Source organism: Mus pahari, chromosome 21, assembly GCF_900095145.1.
Source record: "Mus pahari chromosome 21, PAHARI_EIJ_v1.1, whole genome shotgun sequence".
Taxonomy (NCBI): Eukaryota; Metazoa; Chordata; class Mammalia; order Rodentia; family Muridae; genus Mus; species Mus pahari.
In genome coordinates, this window is record NC_034610.1 from 29,968,062 (window position 1) to 29,984,569 (window position 16,508).

At 41.4% G+C, this 16,508-nt stretch overlaps 1 protein-coding gene across 10 annotated transcripts in view; it reads right to left on the bottom strand.

Annotated features, from left to right (window-relative positions):
• Positions 1-16,508, bottom strand: part of Syne1 (spectrin repeat containing nuclear envelope protein 1) — a 493,437-nt gene that overhangs the window by 281,327 nt on the left and 195,602 nt on the right. For 9 of the 10 annotated variants that reach the window (XM_029532807.1, XM_029532799.1, XM_029532800.1 and 6 more), the window contains 8 exons: positions 13,439-13,666; positions 12,961-13,059; positions 10,085-10,272; positions 9,415-9,538; positions 7,291-7,457; positions 6,504-6,657; positions 3,210-3,838; positions 2,046-2,225 (listed from right to left, as the gene is read on the bottom strand). In XM_029532807.1, coding sequence (XP_029388667.1) covers positions 2,046-2,225; positions 3,210-3,838; positions 6,504-6,657; positions 7,291-7,457; positions 9,415-9,538; positions 10,085-10,272; positions 12,961-13,059; positions 13,439-13,666 — 1,769 coding nt within the window. The remainder of the gene's footprint in view (positions 1-2,045; positions 2,226-3,209; positions 3,839-6,503; positions 6,658-7,290; positions 7,458-9,414; positions 9,539-10,084; positions 10,273-12,960; positions 13,060-13,438; positions 13,667-16,508) is intronic. The other variant, XM_029532801.1, reaches the window with a different exon arrangement.

A 16,508-nucleotide genomic window follows, 5' to 3' on the forward strand; every position in this document is an offset into this window, starting at 1 on the left:
AAAAAAAAAAAAAAATAGTTGTGTGTTCCTGTTTGTATGTGTATGTGCACATGTATATGTGCAGGCCCGTGAAGGCCAGATGCCAGCATCGCATATTTTCCCAAGCCATCTCTGCATTGTTTTTCCATATCAGACTTTGTCACTGAACCCAGAGGTTGCCATTTCAACGAATCTGGCTGTCAAGAAAACTTCAGTAATCCTCCTGCTTCCAATACAGAGATTACAGAGACAGACCCTCTGTTTTCTGTGGGTGCTGAGGTCTGAGACTGCAGACGTACATACACCCTCTGTTTTCTGTGGGTGCTGAGATCTGAGACTGCAGACGTACATACACCCTCTGTTTTCTGTGGGTGCTGAGGTCTGAGACTGCAGACGTACATACACCCTCTGTTTTCTGTGAGTGCTGGGCCGGTACTTTTGATTCAGGTATTCATACTTGGATACCCAACACTCTACCCACTGAGTTATCTTCCCAGATTTACCTTTTCACAAGATTACTGACTACTTTAGGCTATTTTTTAAAACATAATAACAATTATAATCATCAATTCCATATAAAATTAAGTAGAGATTCTGTTTGGAATTGCACTGTTATAAGAAAACCCTCAATAACAACAACAATTTTAAAAAAACTAGCCGATTTCTGAGGCAGAGACAAGGGGATGTCTGTGAGTTTGAAGCCAGCCTGGTCTATGGATGACAGCCTGGTCTATGGACATAGAGAAGCCTTGTCTCAAAGCAAACTAGACCAAACAGAAAAACTAACCAATTTCAGTAAATATTTCATTAAATAATATATATATGTATATATATGTATATGTGTATGTGTATATGTATATGTATATATAAAGATTATATTCCTATTCCATTAATCACCAGGCATATACAAGTTAAAAACCTGAGCTACTTCTATATGTCTGTTAGAAGGTGACCAATCGATCAATCAATCAATCACATGTATAAAACTTGACAGTAGTAAGAATAGAAAACTATGTATATCTCCTGGAGATTTCCTGGTGTAGATACTTCGATGAAATTCCTTGTCAGTTTCTTAAGCATATGCTTACCAAGCAGCTTCACTTAGGTTAAAAATAAAATCAAGAATGTGAATATCCATAAATATTTAAGATGTAATGATTTACACTGGAAATGCATCATTTGACCATCAACAAGTGACTATATTGTCTGTGGTATATCCAATCGATGGAATTTGCAACTGCGTATTTAAAAACTGAACTATTCACACATGATGTAGGGAAAGCGATGAAAGGACAGATGTAAAGTGGTCCAAGGGTTGCAAGGACAGAAGGACAGTTCCTGGCATATGAGAGAGAGACAGAGAAAGAGAGAGAGAGAGAGAGAGAGAGAGAGACAGAGACAGAGACAGAGACAGAGACAGAGACAGAGACAGAAAGAGAGAGACAGAGACAGAGAGACAAACAGAGACAGAGAGACAGAGACAGACAGAGACAGACAGACAGACAGACAGACAGACAGAGAGACAGACAGAGACAGACAGACAGAGACAGACAGAGAGAGATGGGGGGTAAGACATGAGGGGTTTTCTATTGTTAGAACTGACACTATGAAACTCAATAGCTGAGTCCACCAAATGCATTTGCCAGAGAATTCCATAGGGAGGAAAGGGGGAGCCTTACAATAAAATGAGCAATAAGAAATTAAAATATAACGAACTCAATTACAATATAACAAAAGAAGCAAAGTTTAGCATTCTAATGGTAGCATCTTACAGTGGCTGGTAATAATTGCTTTTAGGCACTCTTGTTTTGATAATTTGTTTTAAACATTAACTTCACCTGTGTTGGCCATAGTAAGAGAAGAACTTTAACATATTTCTAAAGGACTGAAAGTTTTGATGTTCCTAGCAGGAGCTGGAACACCTACACATGCGGTGATTTTTTAAAAAAAAAAGCCATCTGGCCATTGATCACGCATTTAGAAAGCAACAGGCTGTTCGCAGCAGCAGTAGCGGCATGAATTGAGGAGGAAACTTTGAAAGCAGAATCAGGAGGCTTCCAACTCACTTTTCGTGAATTTGTCGTCTAGTGTCGTCCCAGGTCGCCTCTAAGCGGTTTACCTCCCTATCCACTTCAGGCGCAGACACAACATCCTTCTGGGCGATTTGTTTCGCTTTGTCTTTCAGCCAGCAGAGCTCATGCTCATGGGAGTTCAGCTCATCCTCCAGCTGGTTGAACACTCTCAACCTGTCACGTCAAGAGCTGCTTTAGTGGCAATATCCTGAAGCCATGGACCAGTACTTCCTCCTCTAGCTCCATGAGATCGGAAAGCACACATTGACACAGTCAGGGGGAACTTCCGACACGACAATCAAACTAATATGTATCAAGTGACAAAGAGGTTTTTTTCAAAGTCACTTTGTAAAATGACTGCATCTCAGAAGATACTGAAAATCACCCTTACTGTTTGTTTTAACCTTTCATTGAAATTTTATCTTGTCTTCTTTGTAGTACAGGAGTTCGCAAAGAAGGCTAATGCTATGTCATTGAATTCTTTTTCTTTCTTTTTTTTTCTGCATTATCATAGAAAAATCTTTCTAAGCTCTGGAATATGTGTGTGTGAGTGTGTGTGTGTGTGTGTGTGTGTGTGTGTTACACACTTGTAGCAGCAGAGTTGTTTCATTTAAAATCAACAGAGCTCTCCCAAAGCTTTATGAAAAACCCAAATTACCTCCTTTAATAAAATATTACTATGAGAAAGCAATCCTGATTTTACGTCCCCTAATATCTATATCTGTACATGTATAACATGTGGCCAGAATCCATGCAGTCTGACGCTGTGTTGTAGAGGGCACGCGTGCACTCTATGCCCTCGCCCACCTTTTCCCAAACTGGCTCGGACAGAGGTTTCCATTCTCCACGCCTTGCAAACGTAGTGCTCACTGAAGTACAGGGAGATTTCCATATAGCCAAGACTGGGTAAACCCAGAAATGCTTTTTAGTGGATTGGAGAAACCAACAGGGCTCTGAAGCCCAACTTGGGCAGCAGTTTGAGAATATCCACCCCGGACCTGCACATACACACACACACACACACACACACACACACACACACACACAGAGATAGAGCAGAAAGAAGACCAAGTTGCCCACATAGAGCATCATTAAAGCTTTGCAGGAAAATGAATTTTAGCACGAGCATCAGATTCCAGCATCCATGGAGTTTCTGACCTGTGCTGCAGAGCCTGGCGGGTGGGCTCTTTCAACCGCTCCCTGTCTGTCCTCTCTTCAATGTCCTCAATGCTTCTCAGCAGCTCTTCTTTCTGCTCCCGGAACGCTTCTTTCAGTGCCACCAGGGCATCTGCCTCACCCTGCTTGGTTCCCAGAAGGTTCTGGATCCTCTCTACTTCTAAAGAGAGCTGGTCGGTGGTGGCTCTGCAGGAGGTCCTTTCCTCAGGGCTCCCACTTTTCAGGTGGCATTGGGCTTTGGTCAGGGTGCCATCGAGACTGATGGCACTGGATTCTAACGTTTTCACATCTTGAATGGCATCTTGAAGGTCCTTTTTGAGGGAGTCAGACTGCTTCTTACTCATGCTTTTAGTGGCTTCCACTGCTTGTCTGAGCTGGTGGAGAAGAGTGGACATGCAGGCATGGCTCTGGAGGAATTCTGCTAGCTGTGCCAGAGCCAGCTTCCGCCTCTCCACTACCTGGCTGGCTTCTTCAAAGAGCTGGAAGCAGTCATCCACCTTGCTCTGCAGTGGGTGAAGGTCCTCGGCTCTGCCCAGACTCCTCAACTGCGCTAAGTGACCTTGAAGACGCTCTATCTCTCCTCTTTTCTTCTCTATTTCTGCCACATGGTCCTGGAAGGGAAGAAAGTCCTAGAATATCAGACACACCTACAGCTATCACGGAGGGTGATAAACCAGAGGGTTTGCTTTCACACCGTATATAGTACAGTCAATCTATAGCTTAGCATTTAGTTAGCTAGCTAGTTAGTTAGTTAGTTGTATTTCCCTGAGTGTATATACTTATCCATGTGTGCCTTAGGATGCATGTGTGCATACATGCATGGGGAGGCTAGAGGTCAACGTGAAGGGTGTCTCCTTCAAGTGCTCTCCCCATCATGGTCAATGAACTTTAAGGTGTCTGACTTGGTGAGACAGGCTGGCTAGCATACCTTGGGGATCAACTTATCACCTGGAGCTAGGGTTAAGAACACATACTAACTACCACGTCTGAGTGTTTGACCTGATACTGGAGATCAAACTCTGGCCCTTGTGCTTGAGTGACATTTTACTGACAGCCCTTTCCTCGGCTTGTAGCTTAGCCATTGGAAGTCATCCACAGATGCTGGAGAGATGGCTCAGTGGTTAAAAGTGACTCGTGCCCTTCCTGGAGGCTCACAGTTACCTGTGGCTTCATCTCCAGTAGATCCCGTGCTCTTTTCCAGCTTCTGTGGGCAACTGAATTCGCATGTATAAACTCACGTCTATGCATGTATGCATAATTAAAAATAAATTATCTTTAAGTTATCTGTAGTAAAGAAGCTTTTGTAAACATTTGTAAGCATTCCCATGTTGCTCATCTATGTGTGCCATACAGAACACAACTCTGACTTGATTATTTTCACATCTATGCTTTCTTTGAGACAACAGTGTAGGATTTTGATCAGCTCACAACAAACCATAGTTAAAATCCAGCAGAAGATTGTCCTCAATGTTAATATTGCTCCTACCACAAAGAAACCATTTAATCTTGACCATGGATCCTCCCCAGTTTGGCAGTTAAGCAACTTCTTACTCCAGACCTCTCCTTTGTCCTTAAGAGACTTCCCTCTAGAAAACCTGCTCCGTGGGTCCAATCTCTCTTCCCCTTTAGGATGTTAGTCTTTGGAAAGCCTCTGGTCTGGTCACTGAATACCCTGAGAGCCATCCCTTTGAAATGGAGTTATTCAGAAAGCAGTGGCTCTCTCTCGGCCTCTTTGGAGTGCCACACATTTTCAGCCAGTGCCTTCCTCTAAGCCAGTGGTTCCCAACCTTCTTAACGCTGAAACCCTTTAAAGACAGTTCAGTTCCTCATGTCGCGGTGACCATCAACTATCAAATTATTTTCGTTGTTACTTCATAACCATAATTTGCCACCGTTATGGCCCATATTGTAAATGTCTGATATGTAGGATATCTGATATGTGACCCCTGTGAAAGGGTCGTCCGATTTCCCAAAGGGGTTGTGACCTGCAGGTTGAGAATCATTGCTTTAAGCTGTAAACCTGTCTCCTGTCCTGAAGACTGGAGGCTGACTTCTCCTTTCTTAGAAAGGGCAAGAAAAAGAAAAAAAAAAAAAAATGAAAGGGCATAGAGCCAACATCGAATAGACACTGAGAAACTAGTTAAGTGTTTTATATGAAGTCTATAAGGAAACACCTGCATCCCAATGCTTGATCAATATATGATTTTGAATTTTAATAGTACAACAATAGATATTACTCGTAGGTTACAAGTAAGGGGAATATTAATAATTCATAAATCTGTAGCCACTTTCACACTGAGTAGTTAATTCAGAAAAAAAAATGAGACTTTCAAACACTGGAATTTGTATTAGTCTTTGGTTTGGGGACCAAAACAAAATGGAAAACTCAAAATTGGAAATCCTTAACACTTTGTGCTACAAATTACAGGGTGGTTTGTTTGTTTGTTTGTTTGTTTGTTGGCTGGAATTACCCTGCTTTACCCAAAGGGATTTTTTTTTTATCTGTTTAATTTACCTGCCCAACACATGGGCTGGATCCGTAAGTTCAATTACTTAGCCATCTTTTATACAAATCAAAAATCTAAATTATTGTCATGTATGTATTTAAGTGTGCTGTCCCTTTGAATGAAAGACTTTTGTCAGAACACAGTCAAAAGGATGGTGCATGCTGAACGATGTCTTGGGGACCTTTGAGAGAGCCAGGATAGAGACAGGGGTCTTTTTACCTCAGGTGCATTTTGCCCCCTGAGTTGTTTTAAGGTGTGACTTCATGCCTCCTGTGACAAACGTTTATATTCAATTGATAAGGCATGTTTATTCTTATTGCATGTCAGCTCATAGCTCTAGAATCCAATCTGGTCAGTGTACCCTGAATCTGGATGTGGCCTTCTGCCTTGCTTGCCTGCTTTCCGAGAAACGATCTACACTGCATGCGAGACAACTGTGTTTAAATTGGTCTGTCCTGAGGAAGTTCTGGGAAAGGGCTGCTCTGTTAATATTTAGTATTTATAACATTTATTTACAGGTTTTCCTGATCATTTTTTTTCTGAACTCAAAAAAACCTTCCTTGGATCATTGCTTCCTTTGATGCATTCGTGTAGACAAGTCCACTGAAACTGAAAGAAGTTTGTCTACAGCATCAGACTCTAGTCCGCCACATTCCCTCCAGTCCTCAGATCCCAGGTCCAGCAGACAAGATCTACACGGGTCAGCGAAAGTCAACAATCTCTCCTTTCTGAATCTATCTATTTTTCGTCTCGAGAGGATCCGTTTTACCTTGTGCCGAGTGAGAGCCACTTGATGGTCCCTTAAATTTATCTCTGAAGTCCTTTGCAATTCGCTGAGAAACTGCTTAATCCAGACAGAGAAGGAAAACAGCAGTTCATCAAACTGCTTGTGTTCAGCCAGCACGGACTGAAGAAAGTGTATCCTGTCGGGGAGAGAGGGGCGTTCAGTGGCCATGAACAGAGCGGTTCCTGCTGTACTTTGTAGAAGGATCTTCTGTCTTGAGCGAAGTAAAACTGTTATGCACAGACAAGCCAGACCTCGGAGCACACCCAAAGCCCCACGCCCTGCCTTTCTTGTGGTTTTCCTGGTCTCAGTGAGCCACTGTCCACTCTGATGACTTGTTCCTCCTCTGTGTTTCCCCACCAAGTCACCCCTCAACCACATCTGAGCTGTGCCCGTTGCTCCAGCAGCGTCATCACCACATGCAGAGTGGTACCTCTCCCTGTGCTCTGCCCCACCCAGCTCCAGTCTAAGCCTCTTTCTTCCTTGCCCAGTCCCCAGAAGCACCCCAAACCCCCATTCCTCCCCACTGCCCACCCTCAGGGTGACAGCCAGATGTGACTTATTGGATTAGAGAATTCCTTGTTATGTTTCCATACCACTTCCTGTTCACTTCTGAGGGATATCCTGGATTCAAATATGACAGATAAAGTAGGTTTCATTTCTTTCAGAACCAGACCTCGAACAGCCGCGTTAAATAAGCTCAAGACGGAACACACGGTTCACCCTTGTAGTCAAGGGCACATTAATAGATGGCCTTCTGTGAGGAACCAACCTTTTGCTGATTATCTGTGGTAAGTCTCCCCAGCGTTCATCCAGCTGTTCCAACTGCAGCTTCATCATCGCCACGTCCTCTTTGGAGGCCGCTGAGAACAGGGCTTCCTTCAGCTGCAGGAGATTGCTGTAGAGTGAGGCCTGGGACACAACTTCATTTTGCAGGGCCTGAAGAATGGAAGGCAAGTCAGGTCTCAATCTGACAGGACTGACCACTGGAGACTGGCTTTGCGTTCTCATGAAAAGATCAGAGAGACTTGTTGCTTGTTTTATCGGTGGCTCTAGGGCACATTTAACACAATTTTTAAAATGATAGAAAGGCCTGTAGGATTTTTTTTCAGTGTCTGGGTATAGAGTGAGGCAACTTTGAAGCTGTGAGTTTCTCTCACAATGAGTCGACAAAGAGAATCAAAGAAAATCTACTACAAAAGAGATCAAGTCAAGATGCTATTCCAGGCACTGGGAATATGGTATTGCTCTGTTTAGAGACTTTATTAGGCCGGACTGAAGAACTTAAGAGCTATTCATCTTATTTCTATGTAATACATTGGCTTTATTTTTATTTTTGATGAATTAGAACGTGAACTTTTTTGGGGTCCTCCGAAGCAACGTAAAAACCTTTGGCTCTTACTAACAGGAGAAAGGACAAAGATAACAGCAAAGTGACAGCAATTAAAAAAGTCACAAATGAGATGTCATTCCATGGTAGTAAAGGCTCATCAAGCTGTTTCTTTTTGCTTCCCTTCAAGGTCCCATTCAGGATGCAAACAAAACTGCAGTCAGAAAAGGGTGAAGTACCCTCCCACATCACAGGGAAGACCTCCAGGGGAAGCTGAACTCAGTGCTAAGGGGAACCCTGAGGGGAGACATCTGGGAAGCAAGGCAGGAGGTAAGCAGGAGGTGAACAAGGTTGTCAGGTCACAGCACAGAGGAGACTTGGCTCACACTGCAGTGTTCTGACCCTGTGACAGAGGCCTGCGGTCTCTCTTAGTCCTCTCACTGCCTAAACCTTGTTCCTGTTTACAGCTTCAGTATCCGATGTGGCACCTGGCTCACAGCAGGCACCTACCTGGTCACTATCTTTTGCTTCATTGAATGATGGGAAGGAGTAACAACAGGAAGACAAACACAAGCATCACAAAAGCAGAGCATGGATCTGTGCCTCTCTTTTTGAAACTACCGTTCCACTCGTATAAAGGGACCAAACGGAGCCAGAGTCCCTTCATCACTAGGGCAGTCACGGGCTTTGTGGAAAGTACCGTTAGGGAAGATGAAGAACATTCAAGCTTCACAAGGTAGAAGAGGAAAAGACCAGAGGCACACAGCATCCTTCCAAAGCCAAGGAGGAAAAAGGCAGAAGGTGGGCAGTAGGTTCGCACACCAGAGGTCTCCTGGGTGACTTTTAGGAACAATGTAAAACTAGCGGGGGCTGCTGCTCTGTTTTCTAGCTACACTGAGAGAGGTGGGGAAAGTCATGAGTCTACCATACGATAAATTTCTTTCAAGAAATAATTTTGCCTTCTGTCTTTCCTGGCACAGATAGCATCCTCTAAACACATCATCAACATACCAAAAGTCATCCATATTGTCTGCGACTTCAATAATAAAAGTGTTCTTTTTGGCTTCTCAAGGATGTTTTAAGCCACGCCGTTTTTCTGTCTTCCCATTGGGCCTTCATCTTTTTTAATTTTTTCTGTTGTTCCTGAATGCAACAATCACTCTTGATTTCTTTCTACATTCTATTCTTTCTTACAAAAAAAGCACCTTTTGTTTTAAAAAAAAAAATCATATATGTTCAAAGGAAGAACTATTATACTTGAAGCTATTGATATAGCTTATCTACACATTTCTGCATCTCCCTGCTATCCTTGAATGCTAATGATATTTGGATGGTAAACAGTGTACTAGAGAATTCTCTAAGATACTGCCTTCACAGGTCACTACAAAGTTCCCATTGCTATCATGTCTGAGTCCAGACTACTCCTTGTTTCAGTGATGCCAAATGATGGTTTCAGGCTGGTTAAATAATTAAAGGACTTAGACATTTAATTAATAAATTAACATAAAAATGCAAGCACACAAGACCATTCCATTTCTGTCCTCATCCCCCGCCCCTTGAACTTGCCTGTATTAACTGCAGTTCACTTTCTACTTTGACTCTATCTGCAGAAATGTCCTTTTCTGGTGAACTGGCTATGGCTTCACATCGCTCTAACCAGGTCAGGAAGGGCGATAGTCCCTTTTCCAACCTAAAAAAAAAAAAAAAAGGAGAGACAAATCATGAGATTTCAACTGAGACACTAGAAGACAAAAATCTCCGGGTCAGCAAGTCCAACAGGACCTGTCACAAATGATGCACAATGTCTGTAGCATTCCTGCATATCAAAGTGATAAATTTCCTTCATTTCCATGGCAACCCTCACATCTGTACAATACGTAAAGGTACACGTGCTTCCTCTCTACTCTCCGGTCCATGGCTCAATGAATACCTCACAATAGACATCCAAATTCACTCGTCTTATATCTAGGGTGATTATTTCCCACCACTTAGGGCAGCAGCTCTCAACCTGTAGGTCATGACCCCTTGGCAAACCTTGATCTCCAGAAATATTTACATTATGACATTGTGATCCGTAACAGTGACTAAATTATAGTTAGTCATGAAGTAGCAAGGGAAGTAATTTTATGGTGTGTGTGTGTGGGGGGGGGTCACCACAACATGAGGAACTGACCTACAGAACAGTTCATTTGTATTCTCCTGTCCAGCATGGAGAGTAAGAGCAAGAGCTGCTCACCTCTGCCAGCAGGCCAGCAGGTCCTCCAGTGCTTTCTGCGTCTCTTTGGCTTTGTGTAGTATCTCCTCGTACTGCTGCTGTAGGGCCGCAGCCTCCTGGGTGCAGGACTCTCTGTTTACCACCTTCTGGGCACTGGCTGAGAACATGGTAACTGTGCTGTTGAGGGACTCTAGGGCTTGACATAGATCCTGAGGACAGAGCAGAGAGAACTCATTCTGTCGGGTCTTTTCCTACAGTCATGTAGGTTACTTAAAATGTATGAACTATTTATTTCTAGAATTTTTTCCCTTCAGTGTCGTTGACCTCAGGTCACTGAAATCCCAGAAGTCAGGACTGTGGCTGAGAGGGACAGCTGGACAATAGCACCCACAAGGACAAGCAGGGCCTCTTTTCCAGTAAGACGCCTCATGACAGAGTCTTTGCCTCCAGTCACAAAGGCAAACCATGGTACTAAAGAGCATCCTGCCATGGTTTGCAGCAAGACGCACTGACTGTGAAAAGAGAGGAGATAGACTTTCCCCAGTTAAGAGTATAAAGCTATGAAGCTGGAGAGATGGCTCAGTGGTTAAGAGCACCAAAGGTCCTGAGTTCAAATCCCAGCAACCACATGGTGGCTCACAACCAGCCGTAATGGGATCTGACTCCCTCTACTGGTGTGTCTGAGGGCAGCTACATAAAATAAATGAATAATTCTTAAAAAAAAAAAAAAGAATATAAAGCTCTGACTGGGTATAAAGCTTATTGGGTAGACGTGCTTGCGACCAAGCATGATAACTGACTTTGATATTCCCGGTACAGGAGAGAACAGACTTCTGTGAGTTGTCCTCTGTCCTCCATAGCACTCCTGGTAACAAATGCTTGCTTGCTTGCTTATTTGTTTGTTTGTTTGTTTGTTTATTTACTTTAGAGTTGTCATGACAACTATGTTCAGGGCAAAATCATGCCTAAGACATAACACCTTGGGGGGGAAAAAGGAACATGAGACTGTATATTTAAGCAACCTCAAAGTAATATGATTTGTAAAAATTATTATTTATTATATGCTGAATATATGAAACTTTAAAATCCTATTCTTTCTATACAAAAATCACATATAAGGTGCTATTATATCTACAGAAATATAAACAAAGATTCATAGATGTAGGTTTTGGTGCCAGGGACGATGCTGATGCTGGTCCTGGTGATACAGGGATGATGCTGATGCTGGTACTAGTGATACAGGGATGATGCTGATGCTGGTCCTGGTGATACAGGGATGATGCTGATGCTGGTACTGGTGATACAGGGATGATGCTGATGCTGGTACTGGTGATATAGGAACTCAGAATGTAGCAGGTATTACATTATTTTCATTACATGTGTGGATTTAATCTTCATGGATAGAGTTAAAACCCTGGGATGCTCTTTTAAAGAACTCAATACTGGGCAGTTTACACATGCCTACATCTCCAGTGACTCTGCTGCCCACTCTGGTCTCCACTGGCACAGCACTTACGTGCAAATACCTCCCCATACACATATATACATAATTAAAAATAAAAATTAAATCTTTAATAATTAATCCTCATAAAAATCCTGACACATTCAATTTTTTTCCTTTTTTTTTTTTTTTCCACATCAGAAACTCAAGAGAGAATGACTTGGGTCCAAATGTTTTCTTCTAAAATCTAAATATTAAAAAAATCATAATGCTATCTTTTCCCATGTTTTAACATTAGTTGAATGTTAAAATCATCTTATCAAATTGTATTTTTCTAATTCATCTCCTTTATATTAAAACATATAAATAGTAGAGATGCTTTCTTGCTGAACACATTCAATCAGTCTAGATCCATTACTCTTTCCAAAAGTTCATTGTTAATCATTTACTCTCTGCTTCCATTCCCATTTTCTATAATAAAGACATGTGTGCATGATGCTCACAAAGTAGAGACTGTGTGTGTGTGTGTGTGTGTGTGTGTGTGTGTGTGTTGTTTTGCTTATGAGTTAACATGTTTTCTGTTCGTGTCTCTATGCATGATTCTCTGTTTGCACCTTTCCCCATGCTCTCACAAGGTTGTCAACTGTCTTGCTGAAGATTGACAATAAACGGGAGTTAAGAAGCCAGGTCAGAAGAGCACTGAAATCTATTAGAATGGACAGACTCACATCTAAACACGGCTGTCAGCGTGTAAAATCTGACCTGCACGTGTCAATTTTCCTTCACATTTAATGGTGGCAAAGGGAAAAGAGATTCATTAAAGAGCTAATCTGAAAACATCACATATTCTGATGAGAGGAGAAATCTGTACATAATATATATGCTCATTTACACATAATGTATCTCTCAGTGTGTGTCTTTGTGGTATGCCAGGGTGTGTTTGCATGTGTAGTCACATGTGTGCATAAATTTGGAAACTCAGATTTGAGATTGCGTGTCTTTCTCAATCACTCTTCACTTGGTTAATTGAGGGAAGCTCTCTTCTGAACACGGAATGACCAGTTCTGTAGTCTAGCTAACCAGCTTGCTCCTGTGTTCCTGTCTCCGCCTCTTGCATGTTACAGGAGGTCACTGAACCTGCCCTGATTATCTGTGGGTGCTGGGATCCAACAGATTCTTACTGACCCATCTTCCCATCCCAGCAAATATAGACATATCTATAATATATATATGTATATATAATCTTTATATGTATAAATATACATATATATAGAAACTCATTTGCATACTTGGGTGTCTTGTCACAACAAATGATTATATTTGGACCATTTAATTTCTTAACTAACAAAATATTTCCAGCTTTAACTCTCGAAATATTTACTGTTTTCCTTTCAAGTAGGAGTATCCAATTCTTTTGAGTGGATGAATATGAAAAAGTATAGCTGTACACTCTCACCATATGCCCTTGGAGAACTTTGTATGTCTCTGCAGCTGAGGAGCATATTTTAATCGGATCAGCCAGCCTCTCTGCAAATTCAGACACAGATTGCTGGATCTAAAATAAAAAAATGGTGGGACATAAAAATAATTTAAGATACATAACAAGGCAGAGAAGGTTATTGAGAGGACGACAATCTATCTGTTGGGAATGATTTTTATCACAATCTAAAATCATGCATCTTTGGAATCTAAAAACCAACACATCTTATTTGAAAAAAAAAAAACGTGTTAAGACTTAACCTTAACACAATGTGTAATGGCATTTGTATATCTCTTTCCAAAGGCACCATATAAATAATTCTGAACCTAGTTAAGTAACCATTTGTTGGGTTATTCGCAGGTAGTCTTTCTTTATTTCTCCCTTTCTGGAATGTTCACTGCACTTCCATATAATACTAAATATGTAACTTAAATTTACTAGAACCAATTCTTACCTTTCTCAGATTCTCTTCAAACTTTTGCTGCTGTGATAGTTGGCCCAGAATTGTCCCTTCCAGGCCCCGTGCATGCTCTTGGAGCTCCTCCCAGTATCTTCTTATCTGTGTCAACTTGGCTTTGATGCGAGCGGACTCTCCCGTGGTGACGAACTGGGCAAAGGACTGGGCTTCTTCCTCTAGCTCTACAATGCTGTCAATTTTACTTTCTATTTCTTGAATTGTGACCTAATATTTAAAACAAGAAAAGAATCATTTCAACATGGACTGAGCAGGCTCACCGTCACAAAGTACAGAGCCTACAGCAGAGACTATGGGGTCGGTTTGGTTAACTGGCATCCAGACATACTCAGGTGGGGGCCAAGCAGCTGTGAACCAATACCACTTGCTTCCTGACCTCATCTGGGGAGGACAGATGCACAGAAACACGTAATAAGCGCATAGCAATGGTGGCTGTGTTGGCTGGATGGCAAGAACAGAGAAATAAGCAAGAAGCTGTCCCTGGTGCTCTCACGGTGACTCTGAAGACAGACAAGTATGTTGTTTCCTTATTGATCAAATGTTTCAGCTGATGTGTGGAAGGGGTGTGTTCCAGGAGCTCACAGAAATAGTAATGTTTGCATGTATTTAATTTTTCCAAAGGCAATAGAGTGCGCTGCATTTGCTAAACCCCTTTGCACTCACACATGAAAACAGCCTTTGATGATTTATCATTTGTTCCTTGGGCCAGTGGTTTCCCACTATACAACTTCTGAGCATACCCATCATTGGGAAACAGATACACCGAGTATAAGAATTTTAATACCTGGTAAATTCTCATATAGCCTGGGACTCATTGCTTTCTTCACTGGCTAGGTAGTCTACAGAAAGAATAATGTGTGCATATCATCCATTAAATTTGGGAAAGAAAAGATACTTTATAGAATAGTAGCCAATGCAGGAAAAGAACTAAGAGCCACCTAGGCCATGTGAGCATAGGCCGTGTGAGCAGCAGGGGTAGAGGGTGGGGTCTCATAATTGGAGAAAAGGAAAGTCATTTCTCCAAGGGATGGTACAAATCAAACAAAATAATGTAAAAGTACTATATCAGGTTTCAGACTCAAGTAAGTGGAAGACACCACTGCCCTTGGACAAATACGTTCGTGATCTTGGTCAAGACGAGAAAACTGGAAAGGGCCCAGGGCACCTTAAAGCCCACTTGGCATGGCCTTTTCAAATTCTCTTTTTCATATGCACGGCTACAGCAGAGTACCAGCTAGATATCTGTTATCTGGTCATAGAGTCTCTGTCCTTTTTCCGTCTTATCAAATTCTGTTTTGAAAACAAAATACTCATAGGTTCAAAAGGTATATAGCATTGAATGTGTTAATAATTTGTCTACATAATTGCAGCATGTGGCAAAAAGAATATTAACTAAGAACAAAGTTATGAGCTCTCAGATGCGCTCACAACATCTACAAATTCACGACCACAAGTTTGATCATGAGAATGTGGTCAAAGGAAGAAATATTCTATCAGAGAAAAGATGGAAGGTGAGCCTAGAATATGCTGTTGCTATTTATCAACATTGATTTGGGATGACATATGATGATGAACACAAGTAATCTGAGATTGTCTTTATACATATAATTTTTTTTTACCATAAGCTTGATTTAAAGTGAAAACGATATTGGGAATGTATTTTTAACCATTCTGAAAAGGGTAATGACTCAAATTCCATCAGTTTGGAATTAGAACATGAGCCTTCTAGATGGAAATCTGTTGCACTCCACTCCATTGTTGCTTCTGCTGACAAGTATATTTTTTGATATTTATATTTATTTAATATATTTCAGATCATTTTTGAAGTGCTATTTTGGATATGTCAAATATATTAAATATCCATAACTTTTCTGAGGCATGGGATGACATTTAATCAATTTTATAGTTGAGAACTACTGTAATAAGACTAAATATTGCAGTAAATGAATTACTGAATTAATAAAGTAAGTCATAAAGCACTTGCTAATTATTGAAAGGAGAAGCTTTGAGACCAAATGATCAAAAAGTGGCGGGAATTCTAGGGAAATTTTCTTTTCCTGAGAATTTAGTGAAAATGATTAAGCGAGAGGTTTTTATTGAAACGTTAAAATACTTCATGAATTTTATCTAAGGGCTCAGCAGCCACTTTCCTGGACAGGACAGAAGACAGCAGGCTGTGTTTGCAGCATCCTATGGATGTCCCATTACACAGCAGGCCTGATGAGAAAGAGCAGGTGGACCTTTGCCCCTCCCGCCCTGCACATGGTCCCCACCTATTCCGAGTCACAGCGTAAAATGTGTCCTCAACTGGGCATCTATTTTATTATTAATAGGATGCAATGGCAAAAGGGTTTCCCACTTTAAAAAAAAATGAAGAGAGCAAGCAGAAGGAAGTGGCTGAACCTGTGTGGTGTGGAATTGTGTAAAACAGAGGGTGTGAACCTGTGTGGTGTGGAATTGTATAAAACAGAGGGTGTGTGTGTAAACAGGGAGATAAAGCTGAGAAGGAGAACGTGGGGGGGGATCTGGAAGGAATTAGAAGGGAGAGTAACTGGCAGATATGATCAAAATATACTGAATGCATAAAGCAAATTTTTAGAGTGTGTGTAAGTGTGTGAGAAAGGGTGTGTAAATGTGTATGAGTGTGTGTATGTGTATGTGAGTGTGTGTGTGTGTTTGTGTGTGAATGTGTGTGTGTGAGTGTGTGTTTGTGTTTGAGTGTGTTTGTATTAAGTGAAGGATGATCATTCCATTCTCAATTCTTACACCCCACATTTTTAAACTTCTTTACTAGGATGGTCAGTGGTAACCCATATTCGTAGTTCATTTAACAGCTGAAAAGCTAAGGCATCAGAAAGACTCTGTCAGGCAGGAAGATCATAAATGAAAAGAATATAGCAACTAACCAGGTCTAATAGCTTTCTTTATAGGAAAAAATGAGAAAAAAAAGAAATATGGGAAAGAGAAAAAAGAAAAAAGGAAAGGAAAAGAAAAGAAAGGGAAGGGAAGGGAGGAGAGGAGAGGAGAGGAGAGGAGAGGAGAGGAGAGG